The following is a 14266-nucleotide window of genomic DNA, read 5'->3' on the forward strand; positions in this document are numbered from 1 at the left end:
TGCAACTGCTGTGATTCAGACTGATCTATTATTATTCTAAACTATTTGGAAATCCTGTATTTATTTAACCCCAGTCACTCAGTGTGAACTGCACCACAGAGAATCTCTATGGAGCATATTGTGTTTATCCATACATCAGAGTGGGAAATGAGCATACTGAATAAGGCCTGCTGTGACTGGCTTAAAGTCCTCACTGAAGTGCCTTTTGTCTCTCCTCTTGGTTGTTTCCAAAAACAGACTTAAAAAAAAAAATCCTTAAAGTTCTTTTCATGTTTACATTATCCCTAACAGAATGTTTGCTAAGTGACCTTGGATATCTCACTTGGTACACATTTAGTTTGGTAGATACAACTTTCGTCCAGACAACCTAAAACCAATTTGAGGGCCAGGTGTTGGTGACTCATGCCTGTAATGCCAGTGCTTTGGGAGGCCAAGGCAGGAGGATCACTTGAGGCTAGGAGTTTGAGATCAGCCTGGGCAATATAGTGAGGCACTGTTTCTACAAAAAATTTAAAAATTAGCTGGGCATGGTGGCATGCACCCATAGCCCCAGCCACTTGGGAGGCTGAGGTAGGAGAATCACTTGAGCCCAGGAGTTCAAGGTTACAGTGAGCTATGTACTACAACCCGGTCAACAGAGCGAGACCCTGTCTCAAACAATGACAACAACAACCCAAAAAACCAATTTGAAGTATCACAGTGTAAAAATTATTATTATTATTATTTTTTTTTTTTAGAGAGAAAGGGTCTCCCTCTGTTACCCAGGCTGGAGGGCTGTGGCATGATCACAGTTCACTGAAGCCTCTACCTCCTAGGCTCAAGTGATCCTCACACCTCAGCCTCATGAGTAGCTGGGACTACAGGCATGCACCACCATGCTCGGCTAATTTTTGTATTTTTTGTAGAGACAGCGTCTCGCTATGTTGCCCAGGCTGGTCTTGAACTCCTGGGCTCAAGTGATCCTCCTGCCTTGGCTTCCTAAAGTGCTGGGTTTATGGTCGTGAGCCACTAAGCCCAGCCCACTGTAAAAATTAAAAACAAGAAGGGAAAATGATCACTAATACAGAGGAAATTTAAAAATAATAAAAAGTTTTTGTAAATAAATTTGAAAACTTGGATGTTTTCTAGAAAAAAAAATAAATTAACAAAGTTTACCTAAGAAGAAAGAGATTGAGAAAATTATCGAGGGACAATCCCCACAAAAGGCCATGGAGTAGGTGACTCTGCAAGTGAGGTGAACATTTTCAAATGCAAAGGCAGATAATTCCAATGGGTTTTATTTTTTATTATATAGTTATTTATTATTTTTTGAGACAGAGTCTTGCTCTTCCTTCAAGAATCTTCCTCCCAAAATGCTGGGATTACAGGCATGAGCCACTGTGCCCAGCCCCAATCCTTTTTAAAATGAATGCTCCAATTGCACGGAAAAAGAAGGAAAATTTGCATAACATAACACTGATACCAGAACCTACCCAAGACTAAAACAGGAAATGAGAGACCAGTCTTAGCTATCAACATAAAAAGGTCTTAAGTAGGCCTGGTGTGGTGGCTACGCCTGTAATCTCAGCACTTTGGGCGGCCGAGGCAGGCAGATCACCTGAGGTTGGGAGTTCGAGACCAGCCTGGCCAACATAGTGAAACCCCGTCTCTACTAAAAATACAAAAATTAGCCAGGTGTGGTGGCGTGCACCTGTAGTCCCAGCTACTTGGGAGGCTGAGGCAGGAGAATCGTTTGAACCCAGGAGGCAGAGGTTGCAGTGAGCTGAGGTTGCGCCATTGCACCTCAGCCTGGGCAACAAGAGTGAGACTCTGTCTCAAAAAAAAAAAAAAAAAGGCTGGGTGTGGTGGCTCACGCCTGTAATCCCAGCAGTTTGGGAGGCCGAGGCGGGCAGATCACGAGGTCAGGAGATCGAGACCATCCTGGCTAACACAGTGAAACCCCGTCTCTACTAAAAATACAAAAAATTAGCCAGGTGTGGTGGCGGGTGCCTGTAGTCCCTGCTACTTGGGAGGCTGAGGCAGGAGAATGGCGTGAACCCAGGAGGCAGAGCTTGCAGTGAGCCGAGATCGCGCCACTGCACTCTAGCCTGGGTGACAGAGCGAGACTCCATCTCAAAAAAAAAAAAAAAAGGCCTTGACTTCCCGAAGTGCTGGGATTACAGGCATGAGCCACTGCGCCCAGCCTAACAACAACAACAAAAATCTTAAGTAAAATATTTGTATATTGAGTACAGCAGTTAATTCATTCACTGAATATTTTATTGAGGGCCTACTATATATGCTACTATATATGTATAATACTGGGGAAAGAGCAGTGAACAAAATTTCAAGAACAAAATATTGGTAAGTCTATAGCACAACTTTTATGTTAATAGGGGAAAATAAAAATAAACGGTAATCTCTAAAGAAGCCAAAAGAAACATCTGATAAAATTTAATATCATTCCTAAATTTTAAAATATTCTTTATAAAGTAGGCCTAGATGGATATATCTTGGACATCACATTTATGCTTAATGTATATGCTGGAATTTGTCAGTTGTACATGATTACAAACACAGCTTCAGTTGTCTTCAGCAAAACAGAATGTATTGACTACCTTCCAGGATAAGGGATACACAGGTAGATTCAAGGCTTCAAATGATCTCAACAGAACCTGGCATTTCTCCAACTCTCAGCTGTACTTTCTTTCATTTTGATTTTGTTTTCAGGCTCCATGAGGTGGCAGTATGACTTGCTGGGAACCCAGGTCTTCATCTCTCCAAACTCAAGTTGAGCAGGAAAACAAGAGTAGATTTTCTCAGTTGTTTTTACAGAAGCCACAGGATTTACTCTAATTGGCCCAACTTGGATGATTTCCCATTCCTGAACTAATCACTGTGGCCAAAGGAATGGGATTGTCTAACTGGCTAAACCTGAATCACAGGGTTTCAGAGTAAAGAAAGAAGGAAATGTTATTGGAAGAAAGAGCAATGTTTGCTAGTTTTAAATTTAAATAAACAGTTAAAGCAAAGTTCTGGCCGGCGCTGTGGCTCATGCCTGTAATCCCAGCACTTTGGGAGGCCAAGGAGGGTACATCACTTGAGGTCAGGAGCTCGAGACCAGTCTGGCCAACATGGTGAAATTCCATCTCTACTAAAAATACAAAAATTAGCTTGGTGTGGTGGTGGACGCCTGTAATCCCAGCTACTCGGGAGGCTGAGGCAGGAGAATCGCTTAAACCCAGGAGGTGGAGGTTCCAGTGAGCCAAGATCGCACCACTGCACTCCAACCTGGGCTACAGAGCAAGACTCCGTCTCAAAAAAAAAAAAAGAAAAAGAATTATAATAAAGCAAAGTCTGATTAAAAATGGCAAATAAATAACCAGGAATAAAGTGATTAAGAAATATGAAGGACTTATTAAAACTCTATTGAGCAACATAAAAAGGATTTAAATTTAAAAAACAATATAATTTTTTCCTGGAAAAGACTCAATATGAAAACGATATGTATTTTTTCCAAATCTATAAATTTAATGTGATCCCAAACACAATAGCAACAGGTTTTTCTGCCCAAACTTGTCAAAATGTTTAGAAAGTTCACCTGGAAAAATAAACATAAAACTACCCAAGTGACATCCTTTAAAATTAAGAGTAATAGGTAGGAAAACTAGACCTCCTGATATTAAAACATTTTAAAGTTATGGTAACTTAAAGAGAATGGTAGCATTATAGAAATAGATGCTGAGATGAGTGAAGCAGAACACAATCAAGAAGCATATAAATATTTAATATTTTAATGGTTATTTAATTTATATAACAGTTTACATATTTATTTTTTCAGCAAGCATCTAATGTAGACCCTTGTATCTGCTAGGTACTATACTATGGCTTGTCAAGGGCAATTAAGACAGTCTCTATCTGCAGTCTAATTTGGAAATGAAGAACATGGACTTTTGAGTCAGATAGACCTAGGATTGAGAATGATATTACCTATTTGTGAAATGTTCTAGAAGCATAGAATGTAGCAAATACTCAATAAATGTTATTTATTATTACCAAAAGTGGTTAAGAGCTTTAATAGACAGTGTGAACAAAGTATAATGGGAACACGGGGGAAGGAGCAACTGGGAGTGGTATGAACAGATCTAGTGATTTACCAAATGTTAGAGGAAACTGATACTACTTCCTCTAACCAATATAATCTGTCTATACCAGCTCTGTCCAATAGACAGTGCAATGATGGAAATGCTCCCTACCTGTGTTGCCCTGTGTGGGAGCCACTAGCCACATGTGGTTATCAAGCAGTTGAAATAGAGCCAATGTGACCGAAAAACTGAATTTTAAATTTTATTTAATTTTAACTTACTTTTTTAGAGATGGGGTCTTGCTATGTTGGCCAGGCTGGAGTGCAGTGGCTATTCACAGGAGCTATCATATCATACTATAGCCTTAAAACTCCTGGGCTCAAGCAATTCTCCCACCTCAGCCTCCCAAGTAGCTGGAGCTGTCGGCACATTGGGACCACTGCACCCTACTGATTAATTTAAATAACCATGGCCGGGCACAGTGGCTCACACCTGTAATCCCAGCACTTTGGGAGGCCAAGGTGGATGGATCACCTGAGGTCAGGATTTCGAGACCAGCCAGACTAACATGGAGAAACCCCGTCTCTACTAAAAATACAAAATTAGCTGGGCATGGTGGCGCATACCTGTAATCCCAGCTACTCGGGAGGCTGAGGCAGGAGAATTGCTTGAACCTGGGAGGTGGAGGTTGCGGTGAGCCGAGATTGTGCCATTGCACTCCAGCCTGGACAACAAGAGTGAAACTCCATCTCAAAAAAAAAAAAAAGAAAGAAAAATTTAACCACATGTAGTTAGTAGCTACTGTACTTGACAATGCAGATCTACATAAGAGTAATATACAAGCCAAAGAATGATATAATAGTTTTTATTATTATCTGGGAACTATCCTGATAGTTAATATGTTATTTGTTTCACCCTACTCCATTCTCCCTCAAAGTTTCTAAATTCACTTGATTGTTTTGTAATCCTCTGTTACGGGTATGTCAGATGAAGACACGTCCATCTCAGGGTCTGCAGTTGGGGGCTTATACTGCTGCAGAGACCAGATAGGTTGCAGTGATACAAGCAGGTAATTGCTGGTTGGAAGAAATAGTCTCTGACAGCTAGTGCTTAAATAAAAATTGGAGTTGCTCAAAACAATCAAAATGTTGGATTGTCTATTGGCCTCAGTTTCCTTCTTCTGTATGCCTCCACAGGCTGTCTTTGCTCTTTGTCTTTTCTCTTTTAAATTCACCCTTGGTTTTCAGTTACATAAAAATGCTATCAGTAGGGACAGGCATGGTAGCTCATGCCTGTAATCCCAGTACTTTGGGAGGCTGAGGTGGGAGGATCACTTGAGGCCAGGAGTTTGAGATGAGCCTGAACAATATAATGAGACCCCATCTTAACAACAAAAAAAAATTTTTTTTTTTTAATTAGCCAGGCGTGGTGGCATGCACCTGTGATCTCAGCTACTTGAGAGGCTGAAGCAGAAGGATTGCTTGACCCCAGGAATTTGAGGCTGCAGTGAGCTGTGATTACATCACCCACTCTAGCCTGGGCAACAGAGAGAGACCCTCTTATTTAAAGAAAAAAAAAAAAAAGCCGTTCATGGTGGCTCATGCCTGTAATCCCAGCACTTTGGGAGGCCGAGGTGGGTGGATCACCTGAGGTCAGGAGTTCAAGACCAGCCTGGCCAACATGGTGAAACCCCGTCTCTACTAAAAATACAACAAAATTAGCTGAGTGTGGTGGTGGGTGCCTGTAATCCCAGCTACTCGGGAGGCTGAGGCAGGAGAATCGCTTGAACCAGAGAGGCAGAGGTTGCAGGGAGCTGAGAATGCACCATTGCACTCCAGCCTGGGCGACAAGAGTGAAACTCTGTCTCAAAAAAAAAAAAAAAAAAAAAAATTGACCAGGCTCAGTGGCTCACGCCTGTAATCCTAGCACTTTGGGAGGCCAAGGCGGGTGGATCACGAGTTCAGGAGTTCGAGGCCAGCCATTTGGAGACCATCCTGGCTAACATGGTGAAACCCCATCTCTACTAAAAATGAAAAAAAAAAAAAAATAAGCCGGGCGTGGTGGCAGGCGCCTGTAGTCCCAGCTACTTGGGAGGCTGAGGCAGGAGAATGGTGTGAACCCGGGAGGCGAAGCTTACAGTGAGCCGAGATAGTGCCACTGCACTCCAGCCTGGGTGATGGAGCGAGACTCCATCTCAAAAAAATAAAAAATAAAATAAAAAATAAAAATTAGCCAGGCGTGTTGGTGGGCACCTGTAATCCCAGCTACTCAGGAGGCTGAGGCAGGAGAATGGCTTGAGCCCAGGAAGTGGAGGTTGCAGTGAGCCGAGATTGCACCACTGCTCTCCAGCCTGGACCACAGAGCAAGACTTTCTCTCAGAAAAAATAAAAAATAAAAATAAAGATGACAAAACTACAAGAAAGGATTTACCACCCTGTGCTATGTTAATGAGGGAAAAAAGGACAAAAACTTGAGGTCAGCTTTTTTAATATAGCCATTTAAAAAATAATGTTGAATAAGAAAAGGGGTAAACATAGTCACAGATTAAGGCAAAGACAGGACTGAGAATCAAGTTGGGAGTCCACGTCCCAGGCTGTTCTAGAACATATAGTCTCTCTCTTCTTTGGGATTTGTATTCTAGATTGGAGGAGGCATGTGTAGCCATTGCCATCTGTCACTTATTTTCTCAGGCTGTCAAGCTATGTCTGATTTAGTTAAGTAAAAAGAAAATTTAAGTTCATTTTTTTTTTTTCACCTGAGATGTAGGAGGAACTTCTAAAATACTGTCCTGAGAAAACCTAATCTCTCTTTGGTTATTTCAGTAGCTCAACTTAAGTGGAGGACAACTTGAGTGGAGGGTTCAATGATAGGAAATACAATCTCTTCAGTACCATTCAATGTTGCTTAAAAGGCTTACACATCTGTCCATCTACTGAGGGTACATGTCTGCCTCAGAAGTCAGCTCGCCAATTCTACCCAATAGGTGAAGTGGTAGACATAGGTGGAGCGGTAGGTTTAGGGTCAAGAAACCTGTTAGTATTGCTCCTCTGGCTGCTCTTTGTCTTTTTCTATCTAGGATCACATGCATAGACAGAGTTTAAGTACTTTTTCCTTAGAGTAGTAGTAAAGTTTTAACTCATTTGCTAACCTATTGGCTAAACTGTTTAAACTATGGCCTAAAACTTTAATAAACAAATATATCAAACAGAAAAAACAGTCCGGGCGCGGTGGCTCACGCCTGTAATCCCAGCACTTTGGGAGGCCAAGGTGGGTGGATCACCTGAGGTCAGGAGTTCAAGACCAGCCTGGCCAACATGGTGAAACCCTGTCTCTACTAAAAATACGAAAAATTAGCCAGGCATGATGGCGGGCACCTGTAATCCCAGCTACTCGGGAGGCTGAGGCAGGAGAATCACTTGAACCCAGGAGGCGGAGGTTGCAGTGAGCCAAGATCACGCCTTTGCACTCCAGCCTGGGCAACAAGAGCGAAACTCCGTCTTAATTTAAAAAAAAAAAAATATATATATATATATATATGTGTGTGTGTGTGTGTGTGTGTAAATATATATATACACATACACAATTCAGTTACAAATGATGAGCATTTATAGGAGAAAAAAGGGAATTGGATGTAAAGGAAGAAGTCAGGGAGAAAGAGGACAAAGACAAATGGTAAGCAACGTAAACCCTTCTTATTTCTGTAGTTTGTGGGCTGTTTTCATAGGCCTTCCATATTCCAATAAACACTGTATTTATCCAGCTAATTGGACTATGGAAGCAGTGTTAATCACTGCTTATTTTTCTAAGCATAGGAGGCTTGGCTCTCCTAGTGATAACCATACCAGACAACCAAAAAGAAACGAGTGCTGGGAACTAGGGAGCAGTGTGGTGAGAGCACTTCTCCGGCTGGAAGAAATCAAGCCAGGAATAGGTCCAGCCCTGGCCAAAGGTTTTCTCCTCATGACATAAGAATATTTAGTGGCAGCTGCAGGCTGATGATTTTCCACTAGATAGGTTGTGATTTTCTCTCTTCAGAAGCAGCATTTCATTTCTCTTGAGAAGGATGAATTTCTTCTATGAAGGAGGAACTTGAGTAAGGTGACCTACTTCTGTCTTTACCAAGCAGAGAAGTGAAAAGCAGTTTTACAAGGCTCTTCATTGGGGGTTTCTGTGTTTCTTTCACAGAGATTGAGACAGTGAAATTGGCCCGTTCAGTCTTCAGCAAACTACACGAGATTTGCTGCAGCTGGGTGAAAGACTTCCCCCTCCGCAGGAGACCCAAGCTTTATTATGAGACATCAATCCATGCCATCAAAAACATGCGCAGGAAAATGGAGGACAAACATGTCTGCATTCCTGACTTTAATATGCTCTTCAACCTAGAGGTAAAGGGCACTTCCGGAGAGTCAGTGAGATTTTAAAGACAAAACAAACACCTTCATGGTCCTGTTAGAAAAGGAAAACTTCTGATATATTTCTAATTGTATCTCTGGTAGATTAGAGTAGGGCTAAATGCAAAGTGGCACAAATTTGCAACAGAAAAGGAACTATTTTACGTTCTTTTGAATAGGTAATGTATTCACATGGTTCAAAATTGGGAAAATAAAAATGTCTCTTATCCTTGCCTCCCAGGTACTCAGTTCCCTTCCATGGAGGCAAGGTAGTCTTTTGTGTCACCTTCCAGAGCTATTCTATAAACATATAAGCAAAAAAGAAAACGATTAGGCTGGGTTTGTTAGCTCACGCCTGTAATCCTAGCACTTTGGGAGGCTGATGCAGGAGGATGGCTTGAGACCAGGAGTTTGAGACCAGCGTGGGTGACAGACATAGTGAGACTGTCTCTTAAAAAAAAAAAAAAAGAAAAGAAAAAACAATTTAAAAAAATTATATCTCAATAAGGCTGTTTTGTAAAAAAACAAACAAAAAACCCAAACTATTTCTATAGTATAATCAAATGGTGTATTAAGTTCTCACATTACTATGTTGCTGAAGCAACACAAACACAAAAGGAAGATTTAAGACTGATGCAGTTTATTTCATGTGATTTTCTTTTTAAAATCGTGGTCTCTGAGATAGGAAAGTAGCTGGAATTATATTTCATGAATCTCTGTATCTGACAAATTGGATCTATATGAGCCTTCGCAGCTTAATAACTATTTTCTTGTTGTCTTTCTTTTCTTTTTCTATTAAATGTATTATGTTAATGCAAACAGAAGTAGATTTGTTTCCTTTGCCTGTCACTTGCCTCTTCTTCACTCCAGTCCATAACTTAAAAATTACAATGTAGTAATTTATACAAAGCACAATATTTCCTCTATTTAGCAGCTAAATTTACATTTTAGCTGACTGTCAAGGTCTAATCAGCAATGATGGCAGGTTGGTAATTGGTGTTTATGTTATAAAGATAGATCAGCTGATGTCTTTGTTTCTAGTACCATGGCCATGCAAATGTAACCCAGAAGGATTGTGTGATAAACAATCCTTATATCACTATACCTACTTGAAGATTATACTCATATTTGAGGGCATTGTTGTTGTTTGTTGACTTGGTTGGTTTCTGTTTTGCCTCCTAGTTTCAAAATTAGTCCAAAGGACTTAACTCAGAAAGGAGAACCTTGCTATTGTGAAATAGATTTTAAGAGCAATATGGCAACACATATGTAGAACCTAATAAATTTTCACACTCTTTAATCTGGTCATTTCACTTTTAATTCTTTATTATAAGAAAATAGAAATGCAGAAAAGTCTTAGGCATATGTTTCGTTTGACATAAATGTTTTTACAACATTGTTTATAATAAATTGAAAATTATCTAAATCATGAAAGGGAATGATAACTATGATATGCTCATATAAGATGCATATTTTAAGCCATTAAAACAATGTCTTTAAATAAATCTTAGTGAGATGAGGAAATGCCAGTAAAAATGACAAAAAGTAGGCTATAAAATGCACATTCTGATCCTAATTTCATTTATATATACGTATATATATATAGAGAGAGAGAGAGAGAGAGAATGGTTATCTGTGTATGGTGGAATTATTGGTGATATTTCCTTTGTTATTAGTCTAAATTATCATGCATTATTATAATAGGGAAAACATCAGTGAATGTTTTGTGTTTTTTTAAAAAGAAGCTATCTTTTTTTTATTTTTTAAAGAAATCCACTTGGCTTCCTTTTGTTTCTTCTGGTGCTATTTCGAGTTGTTTAAAAATGAGAACTGCTTTAGTAGAGATAGAAATTCTACCTGTCAGGATTATTTCTTTTCTTTTTTTTTTTTTTGAGACAGAGTCTCACTCGCTCTGTCTCCAGGTTGGAGTGAAGTGGCGCGATCTCGGCTCACTGCAACCTCCGTCTCCCAGGTTCAAGAGATTCTCCTGCCTCAGCCTCCCGAGTAGCTGGGAGTACAGGCACGTTTCACCACGCCCAGCTAATTTTTGTATTTTTAGTAGAGACGGGGTTTCACCATGTTGGCCAGGATGGTCTTGATCTCTTGACCTTGTGATTTGCCCGCCTTGGCCTCCCAAAGTGCTGGAATTACAGGTGTGAGCCACCGTGCCCAGCCAGGATTATTTCTAGAGAGTTGTTTAATCCGTCCTTCATATCATTAAAGTTGCTAAAAGAACTAGTTGTAATGTGTGTGTTAGACAAAGGTTTCATAATATTTTGGTTATTATTCTATGGACATTTATATTTGGTACTTTTGTGAATGTAATATACCCTTTTAAAAGTAACTTTTTCAGCCAGGTGCGGTGGCTGTTGCCTGTAATCCCAGCTACTTGGGAGGCTGAGGCGGGATGATCCTTTGAGCCCAGGAATTCGAAATTACAATGATCTGTGAACATGCCACTGTACCCTAGCCTGGGTGACAAAGTGAGACGCTTACTCCAAAAATAAATTTAAAAAAAGAACTTTTTCAAAGTACAGATATACTTGTTATTTTAGTAGCCCTTCCAAATCCCCATGAGACAGTAACTCATCCCTGCCTAACAGATGAGAAAACTACATGATTCGCTTAAGAATCAGTGACAGGCCTGGACTCCTCTAAGGCTCTTAGAGCAGAAAAAGAAGTCAAAAGACTTGCAAATGAAAATCATTACATACTGTTGCCTGAAGGGAGCTCAGGACTCAGTGCGAGTTCAGTGCGTCACAGATCTCCTGAGACAGATCTGAGATTTAAACACTTGAACAGATGATAAAGCACAAAACTGCTTAATGGTTGATGTGGAATCTTATGATTGGGCTTCTTTTGTCAAGACAAAGCACAGGGTTGGAAGATCCTCCTCTGGCAGTTTACTTTGCAAGGAAATGTGAAACTAAAATCTTAGATCATGGGGTGAGGGAGGCAAAGTAGTCAGCCGCACAGGGCATTTGAGCATCTGATGTGGTTCAAGTTTGGTAAATTAGTTTAGAGATGCTGTGCTATTTGTGGTGAGAATGCAGTGTGACTGGGAATGATTTATGAAGAAGGTATTACAGTTTAGAAGTATGTTTATGCTTTCATATTTTTATATATTTTAAATTTGAATTTAATTGGCCTTGTGTTGGAAGACCAGTTATTTTCTATTGTTCTCAGGTTCTAATTGTGCTATTAAAGTACTTTCATTTTGAAAAAAATCACTCAATCTGGAGCTGCTTTTGTTCAATTCCTTCTCATACCCTCCCTATCCCCCCTCCCCCAACTTGTAACAGCAATTTTGAAGCAAATGTACGTGGGTGGTTCCCATGGTACAAGACAACAACTTTCACAGAGAGAGGGCACTTCAGCTTGAGCTAATTGGGCATGACGTGTTCCAGTGTTCTGGTGTGTAAACACAGATGCCCTAATATTGCAGGTATTTCAGCAGTCGATCAGGCATGTTAGAGAAGGAAAACATTTAGTCTCATTATTCTGAATGACAAATGTAGTGGAGGAGAAAGGATGGGCAACAATGATGCCAGGAGATTGGTTCATTCGAATCATGCTATACCCAGCTCCCATAACTGTTCTGTGTTTCTGTTGACAGGACCAGGAAGAACAAGCTTACTTTGCAGTGTTTGATGGCCATGGGGGAGTAGATGCTGCTATTTATGCCTCCATTCACCTCCACGTTAACTTAGTCCGCCAGGAGATGTTTCCCCATGATCCTGCTGAGGCTCTGTGCAGGGCCTTCCGGGTCACTGATGAGCGGTTTGTGCAGAAAGCAGCCAGGGAGGTATGCCCCTTTCTCATAAGTTCCAGCTAGAAATGCACTAGCTGAGCTCAATTTGGTCTGTGTGGTTAAAGGGCTATTTAGATTTTCTCTTTCTGGGCAGACATTATCCAGATTGTATTCTTGACTCATAGTATTGGATTCTGTTGTAGTTCTAATTCCCTCCTCAGGAAGAGTTTCAGGGGGTACAACGAGGTACTGTATAGAAAATCTCAAGCTGTAATTTTCTGGATTCATTTCTGTAATAATCGCTGGATTTGGCAGGTGAGTTTCATCTTTCTTTTATTCACCATTGCCTGTCAGGTTCACACCAGGACCATCTCTCTAAGCAGACTCTTGCTGACAAGATCTGGATATGGTGAATAAAACAATGGTCTAAAAAAGAAACAGAAACTGGGATTACTTCCATACATTTGGTTCTAAATGGGTAGGCAGTGTTTTGCTGTGTATCTCTTGAGGGAAAATTCGCTTGGAGAGGGTGAATCCTTAAATGATCCTTGAGCTGATTTTTCTCTTAATAGGGAGAAAAGAAGAGCTCATGTCCTACATTGCGAAGGTTAATCATACCTAAGTTTTTTTACTTTGAATAAATGGCAAGGGCTCTATATTAAGGTCTAAAAGTAAAAAAAAATTAATCTAATTATCGTTCTGGGTATTGGTACATAATTAACTACAGTGTTCTATATTGGATTTTTAACTGGGGACGAATAAAAGAAAATAATTTTTAATTTTTTTAAATAATTACAGAAGTAGATACGGACAAAAAATAAGACTCCTGCCCTGTGACTTAAGCATTAACTCTTTTTAAAATGGGCTTGGAGAGATCAGGGTAATCATTTAATCCATTTTTCGATAGCATAGTTATGCTACAAGCAATAATGGAGCTTGGAATTAATGAAACAATAACTCAGACCTATTTGGTATTAAGAAAGAGAATTATTCTTCATCTCTCCCCTCCCCTAAGTTTGGATTAATATGCAAATCCAACAGTAACCAGTAGAGTCCACACAAAGAGGTGGGTCTGGAGAATAAAGCCGCTCTTGACCTCAGAGCTCCCAGTCTCTTGAGGACCTGCATTCTGCTTGGCTCTGCCTCTCTTGAAGCTGTGGGCTTTTATCATCTGAGTTGGGGACAAGGGCGGGCCCCTGAGAGGTGACCTGTAATCATCAATGTGAAACAAAGAGATTCACTCTGTCTTCTTCATCCTCTATTCTATTCTTTTTCCTCTGTCTTCTCAAAATTATGTTGTTGTTGTTTTCTGACCATGTTTACCTCATTTGTTTTGTCAATGACCCTGGTGTCTCTCAGTTCTGCCAATAGTTCTGAATAATTTAGGTTTGTCTCAGCAGCCCCTTTTCTCCTTCTTATGCTTCCATGTGCTGCTAACTGCTGGGAAGAAAGCAGCTATTCCTGTTGTGAAGCAGCCCTGCCTCCTGTTCTCTCCAGGGCATATGCACTGAAGTGTGTTTATCATGTATTCTAGGGGGCTGAGTTTTTGAACATTCTGTGTGGGAAGACATTTTATTGGTGGGTGAGGATTTATAACAAACTTTCCCTATATAGGGAAAATGAGAAGTTGTTTTTCTCATTGGATACAAGAGACCTTTTACCACCCCTGACGCATTGGTTCTAATTTAGGCCAGGTCCTTAGTAACAGAAAGTCATGCTCATTTGGTGGTGACTCATGTCAAATGGGGATGTCATTTTCGTATAGTAGGATCAAGAGCTTTAAGTATAGTGGTAGCTACTGCAGTGAAATTCCAGGCTGTTAGTTCTTTATGCAATGTTCCAAAAGCAAAGGCCCCTAAAAATACTGTAGGAAGGATATTTTTTTAAAGGTATAAGCATCTTAGTACTCCAGGGAACGTAAGCTGTCTCTTGGCCCCTTAGCTTAATTTCCAGAGATTAGAGCATCTGTTGTGTACCAATCAGATGTTTTATATATCATTTTGTACAGCTAGGACTCTCCCACTGAACAAATATGATGTCAGTAATGAAATGGAGAGCAG

The 14266-nt window shown here is 40.3% G+C and overlaps 1 protein-coding gene across 1 annotated transcript in view; it reads left to right on the forward strand.

Annotated features, from left to right (window-relative positions):
* The window catches only part of PPM1E (protein phosphatase, Mg2+/Mn2+ dependent 1E), a 216097-nt gene that overhangs the window by 190639 nt on the left and 11192 nt on the right, over positions 1-14266 (forward strand). Inside the window, exons 3-4 of the mRNA XM_032162854.2 lie at positions 8250-8449; positions 12072-12260. Of these exons, the coding sequence (XP_032018745.1) occupies positions 8250-8449; positions 12072-12260 (389 nt within the window). The remainder of the gene's footprint in view (positions 1-8249; positions 8450-12071; positions 12261-14266) is intronic.

This window comes from Hylobates moloch, unplaced genomic scaffold (genome assembly GCF_009828535.3).
Source record: "Hylobates moloch isolate HMO894 unplaced genomic scaffold, HMol_V3 SCAFFOLD_10, whole genome shotgun sequence".
NCBI classification, from domain to species: Eukaryota; Metazoa; Chordata; class Mammalia; order Primates; family Hylobatidae; genus Hylobates; species Hylobates moloch.